We start from the raw sequence: 22,180 nt of genomic DNA on the forward strand, positions 1-22,180 counted from the left end.
ACGCTCAATCCACTGAACCACCCAGGCGCCCCTTGGGTTTCTTTCTTCTTCTTCTTTTTTAAATTAGAGAGAAAGAGCGAGCACACACGAGTGGGCAGGGGAGGGGCAGGGAGAGAGGGAGAGACGCGGGGCTCTATCCATGACCCTGGGATCAGGACCTGAGCAGAAATCACGAGTCAGACGCTCGGCCGGCTGAGCCGCCCAGGCGCCCGGGGCAGGAACGGATTTACGGACATAATTCCCAGAGCACAGGCCCCTCCACCCCCATCTCAAGTGCACAATCCCTCAGTTCTCGGCGCATTCACGGCTGTGCAGCTACCCCACAAAGAGGAACCCCAGCCCCCAATCCCTGTCCGTGAGGGCATCCCTACTCTGGGCAGTTCCCACCAGAATCACGCTGTGCGGACCTTCCCCGCTGGCTTGTTTTTTACGGGTCGTCCACACTGCGGGGTCCGTCAGGGTCCCACTCCTTCCTCTGGCGACTCCCGCTCTCCCGTACCCGCTCTCCCCTCTCGTCTGCCTGTGCCCACCCCTGGGCTCCGTGAGGCTGCTGTGTCTCCTGCTCTCACAGCTCGTCTCCCACTCAGCTCGTGGGGGCAGGGAGGGTGGGCGTTTGTGCTCTGGATCCAAACCAGGAAGGAAAGCTCACACGGGCCAGGAAGACCTGCGGTCAAGCCCGAGTCAAGCCCGAGTCAAGCCCGAGTCACCCAAGCCCGAGTCACCGACAGCCTGGAGGAAAAGCTGGGGTCAAAGGCCAGGCCCTCCCTCCTCCCCCTCCCTGCAAGCACCAGGCTCCAGGCTGCTGGGCCGCCCTCAGACCACCCTCCTCCGAGGAGGCCCCACCTCAGGCCATTAGCTCGCCTCCCTGGATTAACCTCATTTCTAATCGCCAAGGGGGGAGGGGCGGGGGGCTGGGGGGCCCAGGTGCACTTGGACCCGGAGGCCAGCGACAATTAGCAGCCTAATCCCCTGGGGGGAGAGGGACTGAGGGACACGCACCAGCCGGAGCAGGTCATCGATCCCCGACCAGGCACCCACAATTAGCGAGCTGCCACCCTGACTGCGCTCGCGCTGCGGCAGGAGGCCGTGACCGCCCTCATTAACCGGAGGCGGGATCCAGTCCGTGGGCACGTGCGGCTCGGGGACGACGGGACGTCACCGCTGCCGGCGGACTCAGAGGATTAGCACCGGGGCCGCCGGGCACGTGTAATTAACAGCTGAGACCCCCAACTCGGAGCGGAGGGGGTGGGGCCTGGAGACGGAACCTCGAGATCGCCAAGGCCTTGGCTCCTGGCACACAGAGCACCTGGTGACGGGGCAGGAGCATGGCCTCCTGAGTAAAGGGGCCGCAGGACGTCTTCCTGAGACGGCCACCCTGTCACCGGCCCCCCAGCCCGCCGGGGCTTCACCGGCTTCAACCAGGCTGGGGCACAGGCCGCCAGGACCCTGTGTGTCCGTGGCTCGCCGGCACCTCCCCCTCCCTCCCGGAGTCTGTCCCCTGCCCCAGGCCAAGCCCAGGTGGTCCCCGGGGAGACCCGCGCGGCGGCGTGTGATTGGGAGCCCTCTGCCCGCCCTCTCCGCAGCCACTGCCGTTTCCAGCCAGGACTTGGGGACCCAGGCCTGGCGGGCGCGAACCCTTTGGATCCAGAAAGGACACTGGCCATCAGTACAGCCCCCCTCGCAGGGCAGGGACAGTGCCCCCCGCCTCTGGGAATCGAAGCGGGCAGGTCACAGAGGCCGCATACGGTGGCACGCGCAGAGGCAGGGACAGCCCACGGGGCTGCCCGCGCACCAGCTTCCAGGAGGGGGGCTCCGCCACCTGCATGTCCTCCGTGAGGGACATCAGAGCCCTCAGCCCACCTCCCGGCCACCGGCCAACTGCACGTCTGTGGGCCCAATCACCATCCGGGGACGGTCAGGGAGGCCCCAACCAGCAAAGGCCGGGGGCGGGGCACCTTCCTCAGAAACCGCAATTCCAGGGGCCCGCCGTTCATCAGGGAGTGCGACGGGGCGCACAGAGGGGCGGGGCTGGGAGCCCGGGGGCAGAGGGGGCTCTGGAGAGGGGACGGGGCGGGGGTCCCCACAGCCAGGAGAGGCCCGCTGCAACAAACACGCCAGGGCGAGGCACTGCCCGCTGCCCCACTGTTCTGGATGCCCGTCTAGCCCACCCAGGCCCTCTCACCCCACCTCCCCGTGTCCAGGGCATGCCTGCCACCCCCCCAGCCTCGCTCTCCCCCAGCTCCCACTGCCCTTGCACACCTGCCTCCACGATCCCCAGAGCCCCGCCGACAGAGGGGAAGCCCCTGCCCTGAGACCGCACACCTGTGCCCACGGACCCCACAGATCCCGCGGGGAAACGCCACCTCGGGAGCCTGTGTCCTGCCGCCACACACCCAGACTCCCGGTGTCAGCGAGGAGGTCCTGCTCTCCCTCGACCGGGCAGAGTCAGGGCTCAGCGAGGGCCCTGGGGCTTGGGGACAGGACCCCGGCTCCAGCAGCTCCAGGCCTGACAGCTACTAGACTGTCTGCAGAGCCAGCGACAAGATGCGGCAGCCACGGAATGGGGCAGGGGCGCCGCGTCGGGGGCTCTGGACGTAGAGAGTGGGAAACTCAAGCCCGTCACCGCCGGTGCCCTGTGCTCCTGGCAGACAGTCGCCTGGGTCCCCCCGACGGAGCCCAGAGCAGCAACGCCACGGGCCTGACACGCTCCGCTGGACCTGACGGCCCCCCACAGCCCCCGAGCCCACCCTGCTCCCTCTGCCTCGCCGGGGCCCCTGAGCTGCCCTCGATGGGGGCGTGGGAGGCAGGGAGGGTGGGCCGGGCACGCAGGGACAGAGGTGATCCCGGGGCAGGGGGAGGCGCACAGCCCCCGGGATCTCGCGCGTCGCTCAGCGGTGGAGGACGCATCATCGGGCAGTGAGCAGACGGCCACGCAGCTGGTCAGAGCCACCGCCTGGCAGCCGCGGTCACGCTCGGGGACAGTGGGGCTCAGTCAGATCACTTCCTGGGCTGGGCGCCGCTTTGTCCCAAAAGGGGGAGGCGGGGCCGGAGGAGCCCATGGCAGCGGTCGGAGGGCGGGGGTCAGGGGTAGGGGTGACGGTGAGGGCAGTGCCCACCTGGGACACACAGCTGCCACACTGGGCGCTGGAATGTTCTTCCTGAACCAAAATCTGAGGACGGGCCCTGAGAAGAGACAGGCTCAGAGAGGCAAAGCGAGGCGCCCACGTCCCAGAGGGTCGGGCGGGTCCAGGCCCTCGGCCCCGCCCACAGCCTTCAGGAGCCGCGGGCACCGTGGCCCCCCTGGGCGGCTGGCTGCCAGGAAGAGAAGGCGCCTCGGAGCCTCCGGACAGACGGAAGCCCCCCCAATCTCTCCTCCGCCCTCTCTCAGGACAGCTCCTGATTACTGCCTCTGAACTGGACGTCTGCACTGCACCCGGGGACGGACGTGACACAAGACACTGGCCCCAGAAACGAAGGGGAGGGCTTGGGCCACGGCTGGAAATAAGGGGAGGCTTCGCGGTGGGGGTGGGGGTGGGGGTGGGGGCAGGGGGCCAAGGCGGGCTGGGAATGCACCAGGCTGCCCGTGGCTGGCACCGTGGGCCCTGGCACCGTGGGTGCAGCTATACCGTCCCGGGCGTGGAGACCCGCAGAGACCGGAGCCCGGGGAGAGGGCTGGGGGCTGTGACGTCCACGCCTTCCAAATCCCCAGCCTTGTCCACTGGCCACATGGGCCGAGGGCGGAGGCCCGAGCGGGGCCAAGGACACGGCAGGAGGCCAGCACAACCCCGCCGCGCTGAGGGAGGGGACAGCCTCGCACGGCCCAGTGACAGGTGGACAGTGCCAGCCAGCCACAAGGTCGCTCAGCCATGAAGAGGAGCGAAATGCTGGCTCGGGGCGCGGGGACCGCCCGGACCATCAGGCGGAGCACGGGAAGCCAGCCGCTCCCGCTCTGTGTCCCCCAACCCCGGCCGGAGGGGCGTGGGGGGGGGGCAGTGCTCGCTGCTGGGTTGAGCGGCTACGTTGGGGCAGTGGTGTGGCCTGGGACGCGGTGTGACAGCCGCACGACTCTGATCACACTGAGAACCGGGGAGAGGACTCTCACGGCACCGAATGAATCACACCTTAGACAAGAAGTGTCCTGCCCCTCCCCTGGCCCCCTCTTGTGCCCCCACGGCCCCCAGGCTCCCGGAAGCTGACAGCCCACGCGGGGTTCCAGCCGCCCCGGCTTCAGAACAGACTGCCGAGCGCTCCCTGCACCTGTGACGTGGGTCTGGGGGCGAGGGGACTGCCCCCCAGGCTTGTGGCCCTAACTCCCACCCACCCGGCGGCAGCAAGGGGCATGGCACGTCCTCAGCAGCTGTGAGCCTGGGGCTCCTGACTTGACCTCAGCTTTCCCATCTGTACAATGGGCAATGGCCGTACAATGGCTGTGAGCTACTTCTGCCGATGGGGGAGGCGGAGCCGTCGTGGCCAGGGTGACTGAGACACACGGGGTGTGGCCCAGGGACGTTCACAAGTGACAGCACCTCCTCAGTTCTTACACCTTGGCCTGGCGGGGGGGTGAGGGGTGGGGGGTGGCGGGTCAGATAGAGACTCAAAAGCCGAGCTCACTGCCCGGGCTTCGGGCTCTCAGACTTTGCTCGTGGCCGCCGGAAAGCCTGTGGTCCTAGGATACGGTGTGACCAGGGACCCAGCGCCCACACAGCAGCACCTGGGCACGCAGCTCGGACCGGCTCCAGGGTCCTCAAGGGCCGGGCCCCCCACACCTAGCCCCTCCCGTCTGCGTGGCCCGTGGGGCGGCTCCCTGTCCTCACTCACCCGGCCCTTCGCTGCGGGCACTCCCCCCAGGGTGGCAGGCGTGCGGAACGCCCGGGTCGGAGCTGCGGGAGCGGCGCCCTGCTGTCACCAGCCGGCCTCTGCCACTTTGTTCCCGGCCAGGAGCCCCGGGCCCACACTTCCAGCCAGACGCTGGGGCCGCTCGGGGGCAGCGGGAAGGAGACCTGGGCCATGGAGGCCGGCCCCCGCCTTGTGCCCATGGCCCTCTGGTGAGCCCCCGCCCCTCCGCTGGCCTCCGCAAGGAAGAAGTGTGCCGTTCCGTGGCCGTGGCCCCTGGAGATGTGAGGTGTCACCCCAGGACGAGCCCCGTGGGCCAGGCGGGATCCCTGGGGGTGGCCCGGACCCAGATCCCGCCAGGGGGGCTTCACCGTGAGGGTCCCCACCGTGAGTGCACCTCCCAGGCCACCGTGTGGGAAGCCTGCCGCCATCTGTGACACCTGCTCGCCAGCTGCGTGGCAGGAACAGCCAGGCCCCCGCAACCAGTCCCTGCAATGTGGCCGGGGGCGCCCTGCTGGGCATGCAGGGAGCGGGAGGCGTGTGCGCAAGGTGAGGAGGGGCAACAGGCAACACGCAACCAGGCCCCCAGGCCCCGGTGACCGCTGTCCTGGCCCGCGCCTGCCCCGTCGGTCCTGAGCTCAGCCCCCCACACGCCCTCCTCCTCCGCCCCACGACCTGCGCCCCACGACGGGAAGGAGGGAGACTCAGGACTCGGGGCCTGTCCCGCCCGCCGAGCTGCGGCCCCGAAGCCTCTGAAAACAGACACGCTTCCTACTCATAACAAGGGCCCTGGGACACCAAGACCTGGATCTCTGGGACAAGACAGGCAGGGGGCACAGACACCCAGAGGTCAGTCCCACCCCCGAGCAGCATGTCCTCAGAGCGCCTGGGGCCCCGCGGCGCCCGCCCCAGACCGGACGAACGTGGACACAGGGAGATCACCCCCAGGAGAACAGAGAGCCTCATGGTGTGAAGATCAAAGCTCAGAGACAGCAGCGTTTCCCCAAAGCCACACAGCACGTCACCGCCCGAGAGACACCAGGAGCCAGCGCTCCAAACCTCGGGGACATCATCCACGCCGATCCTTGCCTCAGGGCGTTGGGCAGTAATGGTGGGGCTGGGGGGAGCTGTCCCAGAGACCCTCTCCCACCCTGACTCCGAGCCCAAGCGGGTTTCCAGAGATGGCGTTCCCTGCCAGGTCTGGGGTGGGGGAGCCGCTGGGCCGCCTGGGAACCACAGGCTCCCAGGGAGGGGGCCCAGCACAACCCCCGTGCCCACTGCCGGCCGCCCCACGGCGGCTCTGGGAGCCCAGGCGGGACCGAGGGAGCGGGACGCAGAAGCGAAGAAGAAGCGCCAAGGCGGAGGTGGGGGAGGTTTGCGGGCCAGGGGGGTCCGCAACGGCGCTGTCCCCCCAACCCCTCGGAACGGAGCAGCAGCAGGAGACACCCGAGCGGCCGCCAGCGCGGGCGAGCCCCCTGCCCCAGAGCCACCTGTGGGGACGGCCGCTTCTGGCCGATGCACCTGCTGCGCGCCCGGCGGGGGAGGGGGCTGCGCGCCTCTTACCTCTGGGCTCCTCCGCCTGTTTGGCGAGCTTGCGCAGCGCGGCGGCAAAGCTGGACGACGGGGCGGCCTGGGCCGACAGCGCGCTGCTGGTGGCGGGGCTGCCGCTGGGCACCAGGGCGCCATTGAGCGGCGAGGGGGTGAGGGGGTTGACGGTGGCGGTGGTCCTGGTCGCGGTGGAAAGCATCCCTAGTGAAGGGGACTTGGGCTCATGGCTCATGCCTGAAACAGGAAAAGAAGAACCAGGTCACCCAGAGAGCAGGAGCGCCCAGCACCAGAGCAGGGGCGGGGGCCCGGGGGGTCCGGCGCCAGCAAGCAGCATGCAGGGAGGGTGCGGAGCAGACCGGGCGGCCGCGGCAGGACAGGCAAAGCAGGACAGAGCGATGCTGCGGAGAGAGCAGGGCCCCCCGGCCCCCCGCCCCCCCGGACATGTAGTCAGAGCCTCAAGTGTCCCCGGGACCCCAGTGACGTGACAGCAGGATCCCACGGCCCAGGAGACCCACCAGCGTCCCGAGGTGGGTGCGGGGGCCACGAGGCACGGCCGCATCCTCAGGACAGGAGGGACCAGCGGGAAGGGAAGGGGCCGCACGTTCGGTGGTAAGAGGCAGGCCCCCGGCTACTCCGGCGGGGGTTTCTGGCAGCCACACACGCACCCCCTCCCCCACGACGCTGGCTCGCTCCGGCCCCCCTGCTGGGCAGCACAGACCCAGGATCTGACCCCAGGCGGGTGCCCCCCGGCTGCACCCCAGCGATCCCGGCTGGTGGCTGCCTGCAAAGGTGCCATAGCACTTGCGGGAGACGTGGGGGAGGGGCATGGCCACCCGCAGGCCCCGGGAAAACTGTGGATCTCAACCACCGAGGCTGGGAACCGCTGCCTCCCGTGCCCGCCAAGGTGACCCCAGATGCCACGGGGAGGACACGGCCACCTTCCCACGAGCCCCCGGCCTCTCAAGTCCTGTCTAAGCGTCGACGAGGAGGCTGAACTGTCCCCCCGCAGTGGCCTCCCTCTCAGGCAGCCGGGTGAGCGGAGCCATAAATAAGTTTCCCATTAACATCCAGGCCTCCGGGGACACCTGCCCGGCCCCACCCCCTCACCACAAGTGCCTTCTGGGGAGTAAATCAAGGCCAATGGCCCTGCAGGTGGCAGGGGCCACGGGTCGTGCAGGAAAAAGCAAATGGACTTCCAGGTCCCTAGACGGACACCTGGGAGGGGCGGGCTCCAGGAAGAGCACAGTTGTCGGCGGGAGGGCCCCTGGGGGTGGGGCTGGGGGGCGCAATCGTAGATGGCCCAAGAAAACAACCAGCCAGAACGTGTACTTCCCGTGGGCGGCGGCAGGTAAGAAGAGGGGGCCCAGCGCCCGCCCGCTCCCGGAAGTAGCCCGGAGAGGCCGCTGGACCGAACATGCGTCCCAAAGCCTGGGTCCCCGGGAGCCGGGCCGTGCCGGCCGCCCCCGCACTCCAGCCACACGGGGCTAGCTCGCAAAAGACGATCCTGAAGCAGGTGTGAGCTCAGAGAAGCACCCTTCTCTCGGGTGAGGGCTTGTGCTTGGGACCAGAGGGCCCCCACCGGAGCCCCTGCGCCCACAGCCAGCCTGGGGGCTGGTCACGCAGGCACGGCGGGGGGGGGGGAAGGGGGGGCGGGGGCGGGCTGACCCCAGGCTCACCCGCACGTCCCAGACACAGACACGGGTCATTCTCCGTCAGCCCAGGACCCGGCCAGCCCCTGAAGGTCACTGAGCACCACGGATGCCACGCCCTGGAAGCTTGACCCCAGGCTTCCGCCGGCCTCTGCTCCTCCAGTGGGCAGAGTGGAAGGCAGGGGGGGAGGTGTGGCCACGGTCACGGACTACGAAGTAGGGGCCTGAAGGTCAGGCTTGCATTCCACTTGGTTGCCAGATACCTGGGGCCTGAATCCGGCTCGGCAGCCTCAAGCTGTGTGACCTTAAGCAAATCACTGTGCCTCTCTGGGCCTGCCTCCTTGTTCACAAAAGGGAGTGAGACAAAGTCTACCTCTTGAGGCTAATCTCAAGAGGACTCAAGGAACTGACTTAAGTGAAAGGACTTAGCGCACCAGACATGCGCCAGGGGCCGAGCCGCAGGGCCGGGCAGCAAGGGGCCTGATCCTGGCACAGCAGGACACGAGCCTCTGGATCTGTGCCGCCTGCCCCGCAAGGCCGCGTCGCTGCCCCCTCCCGGGCTGGGGACCGCACACCCCGGGCAGCCGGCCACACGGGCTGATATGGGCGCCATGGAAGCGCCGGGCGCTGTCGACGGCTGTCCTGGGGGAGTGTAGACACTGGGGTCGGAGGAGCTGGCGCGGAACGCGGGGCCGGGGACACTGTGTGAGGAGGGACCCCAGGGGACATCAGCTGTCCCTGGCGGGGTCACCTCCTGAGACGCCCGCCTCACAGCGGGGTTGGGGGTTGGGAGGGGCCGGTGCACCTCCGCCCGCCCACACCGCACCCGCCCCCGCAGACCTCGGAGCGTCCTGGGCGCTTTCCCCAGTCCGGTCCCAGAGGCTCAAGGCCACACAGTCAGGCAGCACGCCCAGGACCCGACCCCTGTCGCCGGGGCCCACACAGCACCTGGCCGGTCAGGAGGGACAAACGGGCAGGCACGTGCACGCGCGCACATGCGGCTAAAATACTTTCACCCAAGAGGCTTAAAATCACGCCCACGAGGTCTGTGCCCCTAATCCCTTCGAGAGGTGGAGGCTAATCCCGTCCCCCAAACGCGAGCCAGACTTCCGGACCGTCTTCTGAGCAGGGTACGGTGGAAGGCAGGGTCCGTCACTTTCGAGAACAGGCTGTCACACGCAGTGTGGCCACACGGAGGGTGCTCAAGCAGGCTGTGGGGACTCCCAGGTCTCAGGGGAAGGATGCTGCCGGACAAAAGCCACGGCTCCTCCCCGCAGCCTGGCCACCAGCAGGATGACCGGAGCCCGACCCGCTCAGCTGAGCCAACGGGAACCCCCAGAAGGCGGTTACGTCTGGGAAGAGGTTGTTCCGCGGCTGTGGCTCACCAGCCCAGGCTCGTCTCCAGCTGCCCCCAACCCCTCTTCCTTCTTGGAGCCCAAGAAGTCCGCGCACCTGCAAACACTCCATGACTTTACCCACAGCCTCCAAAGTGGGCCCCCAGGTGCCAGCCGAGACCATCAACCACCCTCCCCGTTCCCACAGTCCCCGGAGAGCCAGCCACCTCTCTGTAATCCCCAGGCGCGTCAGGAAGTCGCGGTGCCCATTTCACAGATGGGGGAAAGACACCCTCGGGTCCAAGGGCCGACAGATGGTTAATGGCAGGGCTGAGCTCACTGGAACTCGGCACCTGCGTCCTGTTTATGCAAAAGCGGTCGGGGCTCAGATCCAAACCCGCTCTGCCCCTCCGCGCACACGGCACACCGATGTCTGAGCGAGGAGACGGGAAGTGAGCGTAGGCACTGTGGTTATCCCACATCCCAGTGGCCGGTCCCCAAGGCCCAGGAGCAGCTGTGAGGTCACTGCTCCGTGGCCATGTGACAGGCTGGCTAGCTGGTGACCGCCAGCTGACAGCGCAGGGCATGGTGGCCCAGGGGTGCTGGGAGAGGCAGGCCGAGCCCCAGGCCAGACCCCGACATCGCGTGCTCCTAAGGTGGGGGGGGCTCAGGTGGCAGCGAGGCAGAGGGTCACTTCTGTCACCCACGTTGTAATATCACTGCGGTAAAGCAGGTTTTTTAAAAAGCGGGGGGAGCGGTCACTGAAGAGATGCAAACTCACCAACATGAGTGGGGCACCCCCCCAGACCAGGGCCTCCCCTGGTGGGGTGGAGGGAACCACCGTGCCCCCTCCTCCCTCTCTGGGGCAGCTGCCCCCTTAACGGCAAGGTCACACTCCTGCTGGAGTTGAGAGGCCGCCCTCCCCTCCGCAGCTGCTCCCCGGGCTCCTGGGGGGGACCCCCCCACCCCAGCATCTCTGCTGCGGTGTCAGCTACGGGCTCTAGGGGCGCTGTCGGCCAAGAAAGCTGCTGCTGATGTCAGGTCACTGAAAATAGAATCCCAACCCAGCCGCTTCATTAAGGAGCTAAAATTAGCACAGCTCCGTGGCATGTGCACGCCTGTCCCCCCCCCCCCCGCACACCGGGAGGGGGGCCGAGGGACCACCTGCAGCTGAGGCGGCCGTGCCCTTGAGCCCAGCATGGAAAAGCAGAGGCCAAACTCAGAGGCCCCGACACCTGGTTAAGGGTCACTGCAGATCTACAATGGCTCGACACAGCCTCAGAGGGACCCACCGCTCACCCTGCCCCTCGGTCACAGGCGGGGGTCACTTCAGGGCCCACGTGCTGCTCTGCCCCTGTTCCCCCCCCCCCCCCCGCGCAGGTGTTCTGTGGCTGAGGCCACAGCAGGTGCGGCCACGGAGTCCCCAGGGGTGCGCTGAGGGGAGGGTGGGCTTTGGGGTGGCCCTGTACCTCAGGAGGCCCTGGGGGGGAACACGGGGCACCCGCTCCCCGTGCCCTCATTAGAGGGTATTTATTAACTTCTGTGCTCCTGGCCATTGACTGAATTCTTGTCTACATTATCAGCTCATGTAAATTCATTATCCTGCCAGCTGGGAGTAGGCTCCGCGGCGGGAAGGCCCATGATGGATGAGGGCCGGGCAGCCGGGGCGGTTGGGGACGGGCAGGGATGGTGGCACTGAGCTGGGCGGCTCAGCAGGAGAGCAGGCTGGGTCAAGTGGCCTCCTGGCCGCCTCGTGTCATGGCTGTCCTCCTCCGGACGGGGCTCCAGGCCCCAGGAGAAGACAGAGATCCGACCAGAGGATCTGGGCCCGGACACTGCGGGGACAGGATGCCCCCACTCCCAGGGCCCTTCTGGGCGGCCCAGCGCTGCCGAGAGCCACCACGAAGCCCAGGGCTGGAGGACGGAGAGGGGCCAACCCAGAGCGCCCCAGGCCCTGGTCCACAGACAGGCCGCTCCGCAGAGGCAGAGGACCCCCCATCTCGCTGCTCCTGCGTCCCCTCTCCCCCAGTGTTGTCTTTAATCAATACTTTTCCGCTCTGCCTACGTTTCTAGCACGGCCAGAGGCAGCACAAAGCTTTGGGGGAGAAAAAGAAAAGGCAAGGAAGGAAAATCCAAGTGCAGGGCCGGCCAGGCTGTCCTCCAGGGACCCACCCGGTTCCGGAGCCAAAGCTCCCAGCGGCTTGGCTCCCAGCGGCACGCGGGGAGCAGGGGGAGGCCCCTCACCCTCCACTAACCGCGCTCCCTCCATCCCTCCTCTGCGCGCCCGCGGAGGGCGTATTAATCAGCCCGCAGGCCTCCCGCCCGGCCTCCTGCAGACCCCGTAATTACTGACTCCTTTCATTGGCTCTTCCGCGGCACCAGACCTCGGCCGCTCCCTCCTGCTCTGTAATTACAAGCTAATAGCTGAGATGAATTTTCTGCTGGCTCCGGGTTCAAGCACCAGGCCGCCCCTCCCCCCTGCCGGCCCCCCCTGGGGTAATTACACCCCGCGGGGCCAGGCCCAGCGGGGCCCTCGCACTCCTGCCCCCACTGCCCCTGCACACAATCTGGACTTGGATTCTCTAATCACCCCTCCTGGTAATTTCTCATTACCTCGGGAAGAAATGTTTGTGGACAAATACAGGGCGTCCCCTGGCTCAGGGCCCCAGAGCCTCCTGCCTGGCGATCCCCACGCCCCCCAAAAGGGTGATGGTCCTAATGAGCCTGGGGGCACCCTGCCCTGGGGACGGGACGGTGGGCAGCCGGGGTGGGGCGCCACGTGATCCTGGGAGCCTGTGAGGCCGCATAATAAATTCGTGATTTTATTTGCCTTCGGTATGTTCTGGGCTCACTGGCACGAAGCGATCCTTCTTGGGGTGGGGGTGGGGAAGTCGGGAAGGTTCTCCTGCTCTCTGGGTGCGCAGGGTGGCTGTTGAGGCCTGACGTCCTTTTGCAGAGAAGGACAAGCCCCTCCGGCTGCAGGTTTCTAAGGGGCCCGGGCCCGTTTCTAGTGCCAAGTCCCAGAACTGGACTCAACCCCCAAGGCTAAGGCCGAGGGGGCTGGCAGGCCGCCTCAAAGCCACCGCTGGCTGCTGGAGCTGGGGCAGGCCGGGGCAGAAGGCAGGGACCCTGGCCCAGAACCAGAGAGGAGAGCGGGGAAGGAGAGGGGGAGGAGGAGGGCAGGGAGGGAAGAGGGGGAGGGGCCTGCCGGTGCGTCCTCGGGAGACGCTGGCCCCCACAGTAATGAGGCAGCTTCCCTTCCCTGGCGGCCGCCACCCTCCCCTCCCCCATTCAGACCAGTCACCCAGCAGCAGTACAAAGGCATGTGCCCACGAGCCCCCCCCAGAAAGTGTCCCCAGGAGCCTCACCCCCACAGGGCAGCTGCTTCCAAACCACAGCCAATTTCTGGGGTCCAGCCCCCGCGAACCCAGAGTGCGGTTCAGCCCAGGTCACAGAATGCCCACACAGCAGCCGCAAACGGGGCACCACAGGGTGGAAGGGAGCCGTTTAGGGTTCTCCCCAGCGCCCCTCCGTGGCCATTTAGGAATGTGGGGGAGGGGCAGGGGGGGGTCTGTGGGGAAGCAGGATCCGGGTTCTAGGGAAGCCAGGAGCATTCAGGGTCCCCCCCCCGCCCCGTGTCACCTGGTGCCCACAGACCAGGTAGCAGCTGAGGTGCACGTCCAGGGGCAGACCCAGCGGGGTGAGGTGGAGAGGTTCCTGCGAGGGGCGTCCCCTCCCAGTGGGAGCCACAAACTGGGTGGCCACGGGACGGCTAGGAGAGCCAGAAGCTGGAGGGGGTGGGGGACAGAAGTCAGGCAGCAGATGGCCGCGATATCTGACAGCGATTACTCTAAGCGGCTGTGGCGTCTGGAGGAGGCTGGACAGACAGATGACGGGCTTCGAGCCGCGGGGGCGGCCGGCCATCCTGAGGGGGCCGCACAGGCAGGAATCCCAGCAGCAGGGAGGCTTACGATTAACAAAGCAAGAAAAGGCCGACAGAGCCAAGGTCAAGTCTGGAGCCCAGGGTCCAGGGCCCCAGGAGTGGTTCTGAACAACACAGACCGTAGTACTGGCCGGGCCGCTCTGCCCTGAGCATCACGCAGTGACTCCTGACCAGGGCCCAGCGGCAGCAAGGTCCGAGGGGCCGCCCGGAGTCACAGGGCCGGGCAGAGCCGGGGACGGAGCCAGGGATGGCCGGGAGCCAGCCTGACACCTCCCACCCCCGAGCCTGTGCTTTTTCCACACCTCCTGGAGGCCAGCGGCCACTGGGCGTCCCAGGGCCAAGGAGTCCGCCGTCCACAAATTACCCCGAGGGGCCTGCCTCTCACTTACTCCCACTCTACAGATGGGTAAGTGGAGGCAAGGAGGCAGGCGCGCCCTTGTCTAGGGTTGCGGGCCGAGAGGCCGGGACCTGAACCCCGTTTTCCTTGCTGCGGGACTGGCAACCTCTCTAAATAGGAGACCCCGGGAAAGGCCAGTCACCGGGGTCACCTCCGGTTTTGCAGCCCCCACTCCCATGACCGCTGGTTCCCCGGAGAGCGCCCAGGTCTGTGCCAGCCCCTCCCACCATCGGCCTCCAGCCCAGGAGCAGGAACGGGGATCTGACTTTGGGACACCCCCCCACCATGTCCCGCAGCTGCTGGCTGGAGGGCATCGACCCTGGCACCACCTGAGGCCCAGGGGACAAGCCCAGCTGGGACTCGGCTAACCAGGCCACGTCCGAGCCGAGTCCCGCTCACAAAGGAGCCCTTTCAGTGACTCCAGAGGCAGGGGTGCAGGAAGCGGGCGGGGATCAAAGGTGTGCAGAGCAAAGGTAGAGGGCTGCAGGAGAGAAACCTGACCGAGCCAGGAGGTGGCCACTGGGAGCCTCCAACTTTCCGCTGGGCAGCAGGTGGGGAGCAGGCCAGAGGCCAGGGGTCAAGGCCAGGTCTTCCCTATAAACAGAATAAAGCTGATGGGGGCTGCGGGGGGGGGGGGTCCAGACTTTGAGAAGCGGTGCAGAGCTGGGGCCCTGCCTCCTGCCCCCTCGGCCGTCAGTGCGGGCGCCAGGACTGGGCATCCGGACAGCTCCCACCTGACAGCTCCCACCTGACACCTCCGGTGACAGAGGCGCGGAGACACTGTCCCTTCAGCACCGAGGTGTTGACAGAAGATGTCACAGGAGGCAGGCTTCCTCCACCAGGAGAGGCAGGGACGCAGGCCACAGCCACCACTTCCCAGGTGCTCAGCCCCCCAGACCCTACGGGGGGGGGGGGCGCTCTGGGGGCTCACGCAGCGGCACCACCCAGGGACCATGGCCAGGGACTGGACTGGTGGCCAAGAAACCCGCTGTCCCCCAGTCTGGCTCCCACATCACTTCTCAGGGGGCCCTGCCAGGTCACTGCGTGGTCCGGGCCTCAGTTTCCCCATCTGTAATGGGATTGGGGCAGAGGCTAACTAAGCGGGGGCCCTTTCACCCATCAACCCGTTTTTGTCTGGCCTGATGTCACGTTGCTTCAATGGGAATCAATGGACATTTTAAGGTTTCGAGTCAAAATGAAGACATCCCAGTTTCTCTTGCAAAATGCGTAGCCGCCAGCCCAGCGTCCAGGCCCCCACTGTTCCAGGCTGGTCTGCGTGCACAGTGCCCCGCGTGGGTCCCCGGCTCCGGAGCAACATGTGCGCAGGCAGCACCCAGTGCCCGTTGGGGCCCCTCCACCCAGATGTTACCCGCACCTTAACTCCACCCTGACTCAGCAGGAAGAGGTCAACGAGCCCTCTGCACTCAGATTCGGGGGGGCTAGCGCCCATTGGGAAGGAGGCCGTGACCCTGACCTGTGTCTCCCAGGCGTGGGGGGAGAGGGCGCCCCTGACTCAAAGGGACTCAAGCCAGCACCTGCTCAAATTATGAAATGGATTTTTCCTTTCGTAAAAAGGTCCATTATCACGACGGTCAAAGCAGCAGACCAGAGCCTCCCCCGATTTCTGCATGTAGATTTACCAAGTTCACCAAGGCCACCGGCAGGAGGGATGTCCGCGAACACAGGTCACAGGCTGCTGTAGCAATGGCCTCCTTGTGAAGCACACCCCGAGTATTAACCCCGTGCCCCCAATGTGACATACCCAGGCCGAAAAAACAGAGTATCAAAAAGATCTGGAACCTTCAAGTTCTAATGGCACTTCCCCCTGGGCTCATCTACCATCCTCAAAGCCCTGTGTGCTGTGCCCAGAGAGCACCAAACGCCCCTCTACCCCGAAAAAAAACCATCCTGTGGCCGAAATGCACCCGGACCATGAGCCATGAGCTCCCGTCCTGACCCTGCCACAGGGCAGGCCACGGGGGGCGAGTCCTTCTGTCCCCAAATGTCCTTCATCGACTGCACGGGCCTAAATAATCCTTTACTTCCGAAAACAAACACAAATCCGTCCACGGCTCCGACTGGGAACCTGTCGGGTTCCGGGGACACCTGCGGGTGCCGAGGCCCAGAACCGGGGTCTCACGGGCACCAGGCCTCACACCCTGGGACCATGAACCCGGCCCTCCTGGGTCACATGGTGAGAAGCGGCCCAGGCTACCCAGAGGACCCGCCGTGGGTGCCGCAGAAGCCTGTGAGGAAGGGGTACTGGCTAAGTGAAGGGTTTTCTTCCACTCACGGGGTCAGCAAACACCGTTGGGTGGAGGGGTGCAGAGAGGAGCCCAAGGAGCCAGAATGGAGCCAATAATGCCGGGCGGAACCGGTCGGGGGAGATCCTGCACCACCTCCGAGGCTGGTCCACCTTCACACCTCAGCGTGTTCCCTTCTTGGCCACGATGCCCCAGGCCGGTCCCGTGGTGGGCACAGACCTGCTGTCGGGGGCGCAGGCGCGGTGAGCTGCAGCAGGAACCCCCGCCCCCCCCCACAGCACAGGAGGAGGAACTCAACGCTGGCCTATGGGTTTCAACTCGGAAACCGGCCATGGGGGGAGACTGCGCTGCCGGAGCCCGAGGCACAGGCTCCGGGGTCGGGCGACCGTATTAAGGAGGCCCTCGGGTCTTGGCAAGCGTTAGAAGACACAGGCGCAAACTGCAGGATGCTGAAAGTCTGCATGAGCTCGGAGAGGCCAGGCCTGGACATCACTGAGACTGAAAACACAGACGCCCAGCCCGCTCCTCCCACCCGCCTTGGGAGCTCAAGCAAGGGTGACCGGAAGCCTCAGGCATTCCTTGGGGCGTGGGGGGAGGGGGCAGATGCTATTTAGTTTTCTCAGCTGTGAAATGGGGGCAGCCAGCCTTCCCACACTCCAGATGGCAGCAGGGAGCAAGCCCGGCGGCTGCAGGGACACAGAAGTCCCTCCCATGGGGCGCCTGGGTGGCTCAGTCTGCTAAGTGTCCGACTTCGGCTCAGATCATGATCTCGTGGCTCCTGAGTTCAAGCCCCACATCAGGCTGTGCTGACAGCTCGGAGCTTGGAGCCTGCTTCGGATTCTGTGTCTCCCTCTCTCTCTGCCCTCCCCTGCTCACACAGTCTCTCTCTCTCTCTCTCTCTCTCTCAAATAAATAACCATAAAATAAAAGGAGAGAAAGAAAAAAAACAAATCCCTCTGATGTTTCCAGGCAGGCAGCTAAGAACTTCCGCTTTGCACGTCAACTTTGCGTCCCTCCCGCTGGCCCCGGGGCCAGTCAGTGAACGAGAAAACCCCCAGCTCATCCCCAGCTCACGTGTGTAACAGTAACAACCCGTCACACACACAGTCACACACGCAGTCACAACAACGAAAACAAAGATAAAAGTGCGGGAGGAATCCAGGAGAATGAAGTCACTCCCATCCCTTAGCTGTCTTTTCCTTCTTGAACAATTACCAGCTACAGGGCGGCCGGCAGGAGCCCCCCCGGGGACCCCATTTCTCCCTGCTAATGGTCAAACCCCGACCTCAAAGTCAGGCCCTCGAGGGAGCACATGACCGTGACAACACCAGTCCGCGCCACCTGCCCCAGGAAGGCAGGCTAGGTGGTGCCCCGGCTCACGTCGGGAGAGGACACTCCGAGTTGGCACAGGAGCCTCCCCCCCCCGCCCCCGCCCCCAACCCCACTCCGAGGCCCGGTCCTGACACACAGATTTCCCCTCAGGGATGGCTTAACCCGCCCGGCGTCAATACCAGCCTGACCAGAAGCTCCCGGATCGATTCCTTTTATCGCTGCCTGTGGCCACCTGCGGGCCACCTGCGCACAGGAGAGGGCAGCGCTGGGGGGAGGGGCCATGAGGCCGGCTGGAAACGGGTTCGCACACGTGCACGGCGGGTCCAGACCCTGGGGGCAGGGGCGGCCCCAGCACCGGAGGGTCAGCGAAGGCTGATCGCTATCTTGAGCCTCAGCATCGCTGGGAAAAGTGGCCACAGCCCCCTCCCTACAGCAAGCAACTGAAGACACAGGGCGGCGAACCGGAGCCTTCCAGACTCTATAAATTAAAGCCTGGGGTCACCGGAAAGGAGAGAGTGTGGGGTGGTCTCTCTGACAAACCCTCATACAGGAGCCATCGGTGCCAGGCGCCGCTTGGGACTTTTCTAAGAAAGCATTTGCCATCCAACAGCCTGAGGACGCAGGTGTCACTACCGACCGATTTTACAGACGGGCAAACTGAGGCCCAGAGAAGCAGAGAGGCAGACGCTGCCACCAGGCACCCCCTCCAGGCTGTCACCAGACACGGCAGCCCCTTGCTGGGGGCCGAGGGCTTATAGCTTCTCCCTGCAGGTGCTCTTTCTGGAGCAGGTGCGCGGCGCACGTGTCCCCCCGAATCCTCAAGCCGAGGAAGGTCCCCGCACCCCCGCGCACAGACGGGAGGCAGCTGGACAGACGCCCCGCGCCCAGGTCTGGCAGCCCCAGACACGACAACGTGCAACTCCACACATATGTCAGGTTCTGGAGCTGGAGGAACCAGTTCCAGAAGGCTTGGCCAGCGCTCCAGACAGGCGCGGAAGCCATCCGTCCAAATACAACTCTGCGCTTGAAGGCCCCCTTGGGGGACAGCGAGCAGCTCAGACAGGGAAGAATGATCTTCAGGGTCCCCCCCAGGCGAGCACGAAGCCCTCCTGTGACCCAGAGACCCCCGTGCCCGCTGTGATTCACCACCTCCCCCAGTCAGGCGAGGTGATGCCAGGCCCCGGGGGGGTGCGGGCTCACGGGGTCGCCCCATCCAATTCAGGGGCAAGAGGCTTCTGGTTGGACACTCCCCCCACTCTGTTCTCCTTAAAAAGCATCAGCCCACCTTCCTCAAGAAGGAGTTCCTTACCCCCACTCCCTGTCCCCCCCCCCAGCAGGTCCTTCTAGCTGGGATGTGACTGCAGGTCACTGTCACCTGGCGGGAGTGGGGGATAAAGTACAGATGTCCAGGCCCTGTGCTATAACCACATTATTGTACATGTTTATTTTTGAGAGCGAGAACGCGAGAGGAGGAGGGGCAGGGAGAGGGAGACAGAGGATCTGAAGGTGGCTCCGCGCTGACAGCAGAGAGCCTGATGCAGTGCTCGAACTCACAAACTCTGAGCTCAGGACCTGAGCTGAAGCCGGACAGTGAACCCCCAGGCGCCCCCTCCAGGCCCCCCCCATCAGCCTGGGTGTTTTGAAGTTCCCCAGGTGACACAACAGCACAGCCAAGAGTGAGCTCCCTAATCTGGAGGCTCCTGCTCCCCCCAACCCTTCAACTAAAAGGCACCCCCAGAAATCCCCAAATCCCACGGGGGCCCACAGAGCCTCGAGAACAGCCAGGCCCCTTCTTTTTCACAGAGACTTGCCAACTCTTGGACCCCTCCCCCTCATCTGCACCCCTGTCCCTCCAGGCCCCGGGCCCCCCATCCCAAGCTCCCCAGAGGCTGCTTTCACTTCCCCTGGCCCCACAGTCGCTTCCCCTCTGAATTTGGGAACATGCTTGCAGCCTCAAGAGCGGCAGGGAGCTGGTCTCAGGGGCCCCGGAGACTGGGAGCTGCCTGGAGAAAGCCAGGGAGAGGGCCGGCCTCGCAAACACGGGGGGCGGGCTGCCTGGTTCCGTCTGGAGAGGGTGGGGACGGGGCAGGGACAAGTGTCTGGCGGCGGGGAGAAGCTGCACAAGGGAGATTAAAAGGCCCCTGGCTGGGGTTTTGGCAGGCGTGCAAAGGGCTGCTGCCGCCTTATCGGCCCCTCCGCCTCCCAGCAGCGAGCGCGCTGACGGGGTTCATAGGAGGCGCTCAATAAATTCTCATTGACAGGGACACTCTGAAACGTCACCTCCCGCCTGTGGCCTTGGCCCCGGGAGAAGGGCCAGCGTGGGGAAGTGAAGCTGGCAGCCGGAGGGGGAGGGGGGACCACGCTGTGCTGCTCCGAGGAGAGAGGCGGGGAATTAATGCGCAGTGGCTGCGCTGAAACGTCACCTGAAACACGGATCCTGCAGGTTAAAAAACAGCTCTGGTGGCACCCGGGCGAGGGGGAGGGGGAGGGGCCGGCAGCCGCCCCGTGCTTTGGAGGCAGCTCGTGTTGCCATAACAGAGATAATTAACGTGCCACCACCCAACTCCAGCCCCGCGTGGACTTCGAGTAACCCAAGCTGGGAATTCCAAGCCTTCAGACGGGGCCAGGAAAAACCGGCCTTGCTGGCTGAGTCCACAAGCCCCTACGAGTCCCTGCGGCAAGGAGAGAGGCCGCAGTCAGGTTTTACTCACCTGCATTCTTCCGGAAAAGTAGGAGCCACCAGCACCCACCCCTCGGGGTGCGACTCAGAGCCCAGAGGCCCCTCCTTCTCCAGAGCAGGAAGGAAGGACACCACCTGCCCAAGGGTCAAGGGCAGTTAGGCACCAAAGGAGCTGGGGAGGTTTGAGTTTGGAGGTGCAGGACTCGGGTCTGCCACCGAGTGGCGCTGTGCAGACTTTGCAGGCTCGGGCGCCTTGGCTTCAAAACCACAGGCTCTATTGGATCCAAAGTCCCGGAACTTCCCCAAAGACAGGCAAGTTATCGGCAGACAGAGGGCTGCCTGAGGGGACGGTTTTGTGAAGGCCACTGGGGTGTCCAGAGGGGTCCTCTCCTGGCTGGGAGCTCTGGTGCTGGCCTCCAAGGCCCCCTGCTTGCTCACCCCTGAGGGGCCCGGTTCTCCGCCCCGTCTGCACTGCAGAATCACCCAGGGGAACGTGGAGCACGCTCTAGCCTCGGGCAGCCACCCAGAGGCTGTGGCACCGCGGGGCTGGGGACACCTGGCCACTGAGAACTTTTAGAAAACCAAGCTTGGGGATCCTTGAGCTCTCTGCCACACTGACAAGGCAGGGTTCTGAAAGCTGTCCCCGACAGGTCAGGGCCTGCACCACAGGGCAGCCTCGCTGCCTTGTCTGGAGCCTGGCCCCACAGATAGGACGGTGCCTGGAGCCAGGCTCCCCCTGCGCCGCCAAGCCGGAGCGACCCGGGGTGGCAGCTCCCCGCAGCTCGCCAGCTCCAGACTCAGGCTCCCAGGGTCCACAGAAACCCACAGGTGACAAACCCCGGCTGACCCCGCCTTTCCATTCTGGCGTTTCTGCTCTTGCTCGACACAAAGTGACCAGACGCTGGCCAGCAGCACCCCTTCCCCTCCCCTCCCCCAACACTCCGCCAGGGGCCGAGACCGTGCTCACATGGGCGGCCCTCTGCGGAACCAGGCCTGCTGGCTTCCGCATCCACCTGGCGGGGTGGAGAGTCCCCGCCCAGCGGGCCGCTGGGATGACACAGCCGGCCGTTGGGCCCGTCACCTGTGGCGTGGCCCGGCTGAGTCAGGTGGCAGCCTGTGCCTCCGGTCCGGCCGTCCCCACCGGTGGAGACAGCCTGTAAACACAGGGTGAACCACTCCGACGTGCCCTAGCCTTAAGTAACCCTGACGGAGACGCAGAAACAGGCCGCTCACCTGGGGCTCCAGGCCCCCCCTCCCGAGGTCCAGTCCTCCACGGGGAGGGCACAGAGTCCCCGAGGAGAGGGGCCGGCGGCCAAGCACCCCACCAGGACCTTCTGGCCCGCCGTCCCCGCCTGCTGGGAATCGGCTTAGGCCGAGAGGTCCCCACCCAGCGTGGATGATCCTTTGTCCTGGGGCCTTCACAAAAGGATCCCTTTTTTTTTTTTTTTCCATCCGGTGGTCTTGCTTTTTGTTTCCAAACCCCAACTTGTGTGGGCCCTAGATAAGGCACCGCAGGGTTAACGAGGGTTTAATGTATTTTAGATGCACCCGGAAGACAAAGGCTAGTTTACAAAACAACGGCCGCATCGACTCACTCCCTGGCTGGTGTCCACCCTCCCCAGCTGGGGGCTTCCCCACAGAGCACACAGCCCTTAAAACTTATTTATAGCAGGCGTTCCCGCAAAGGGTCCCCCGGACCCATCAAGTTGGGTGGGGGAGATATCTGAGGTATCTTCCCCCTCCAATCCGGAGAACCCCCTTCCCCACACGACCTGGCTTGGAGCCTGCACTCCACGCTCAAGGGGTCCCCTGGTTCCCCGCCCGGAGCGGCGGAGGGCAAGCCCGACTCCCGCTCCGCCTCCACGAAGGGAATTTAATTAGCCTGCTGGAGAGGCGGGCGGGCGGCCGAGGAGGTGTCTCTGGTGCGGCAATATAATTGAATCGGCTCCACTCGGTCGGGCCACTCGCCGCCCATCAGCGCGGCCGCGGGCCCGGGAGGGCTGGGGGCGGGGAGGCGCATCCAGGCGGAGCAGGAAGGGCTGGGGAGGGAAAAAGGGCAGCGCGAGAGTGGGGGGCGGCGGAGGCAACCGCCCTCCCACCTCCGAGGTTGGGGCAGCCATCTTCAGCAGGAGGAGGGGCAGGGGCACCGCTCCAACGCGGGGCGGGGGGGGGGGGGGGGGGGGGGGGGGGGGGGGGGGGG

At 65.8% G+C, this 22,180-nt stretch overlaps 1 protein-coding gene across 8 annotated transcripts in view; it reads right to left on the reverse strand.

Moving 5' to 3' along the window:
* GSE1 (Gse1 coiled-coil protein) overlaps window positions 1–22,180 on the reverse strand; it is a 355,030-nt gene that overhangs the window by 21,920 nt on the left and 310,930 nt on the right. For 6 of the 8 annotated variants that reach the window (XM_029926338.1, XM_029926336.1, XM_029926339.1 and 3 more), the window contains one exon: window positions 6,397–6,615. The exons of the other annotated variants lie outside the window; for them this stretch is intronic. In XM_029926338.1, coding sequence (XP_029782198.1) covers window positions 6,397–6,613 — 217 coding nt within the window. In that variant the 5' untranslated portion in view covers window positions 6,614–6,615. The remainder of the gene's footprint in view (window positions 1–6,396; window positions 6,616–22,180) is intronic. 8 annotated transcript variants of the gene reach the window in all.

Source organism: Suricata suricatta, chromosome 16 (assembly GCF_006229205.1).
Source record: "Suricata suricatta isolate VVHF042 chromosome 16, meerkat_22Aug2017_6uvM2_HiC, whole genome shotgun sequence".
In the NCBI taxonomy this organism is placed as follows: domain Eukaryota; kingdom Metazoa; phylum Chordata; class Mammalia; order Carnivora; family Herpestidae; genus Suricata; species Suricata suricatta.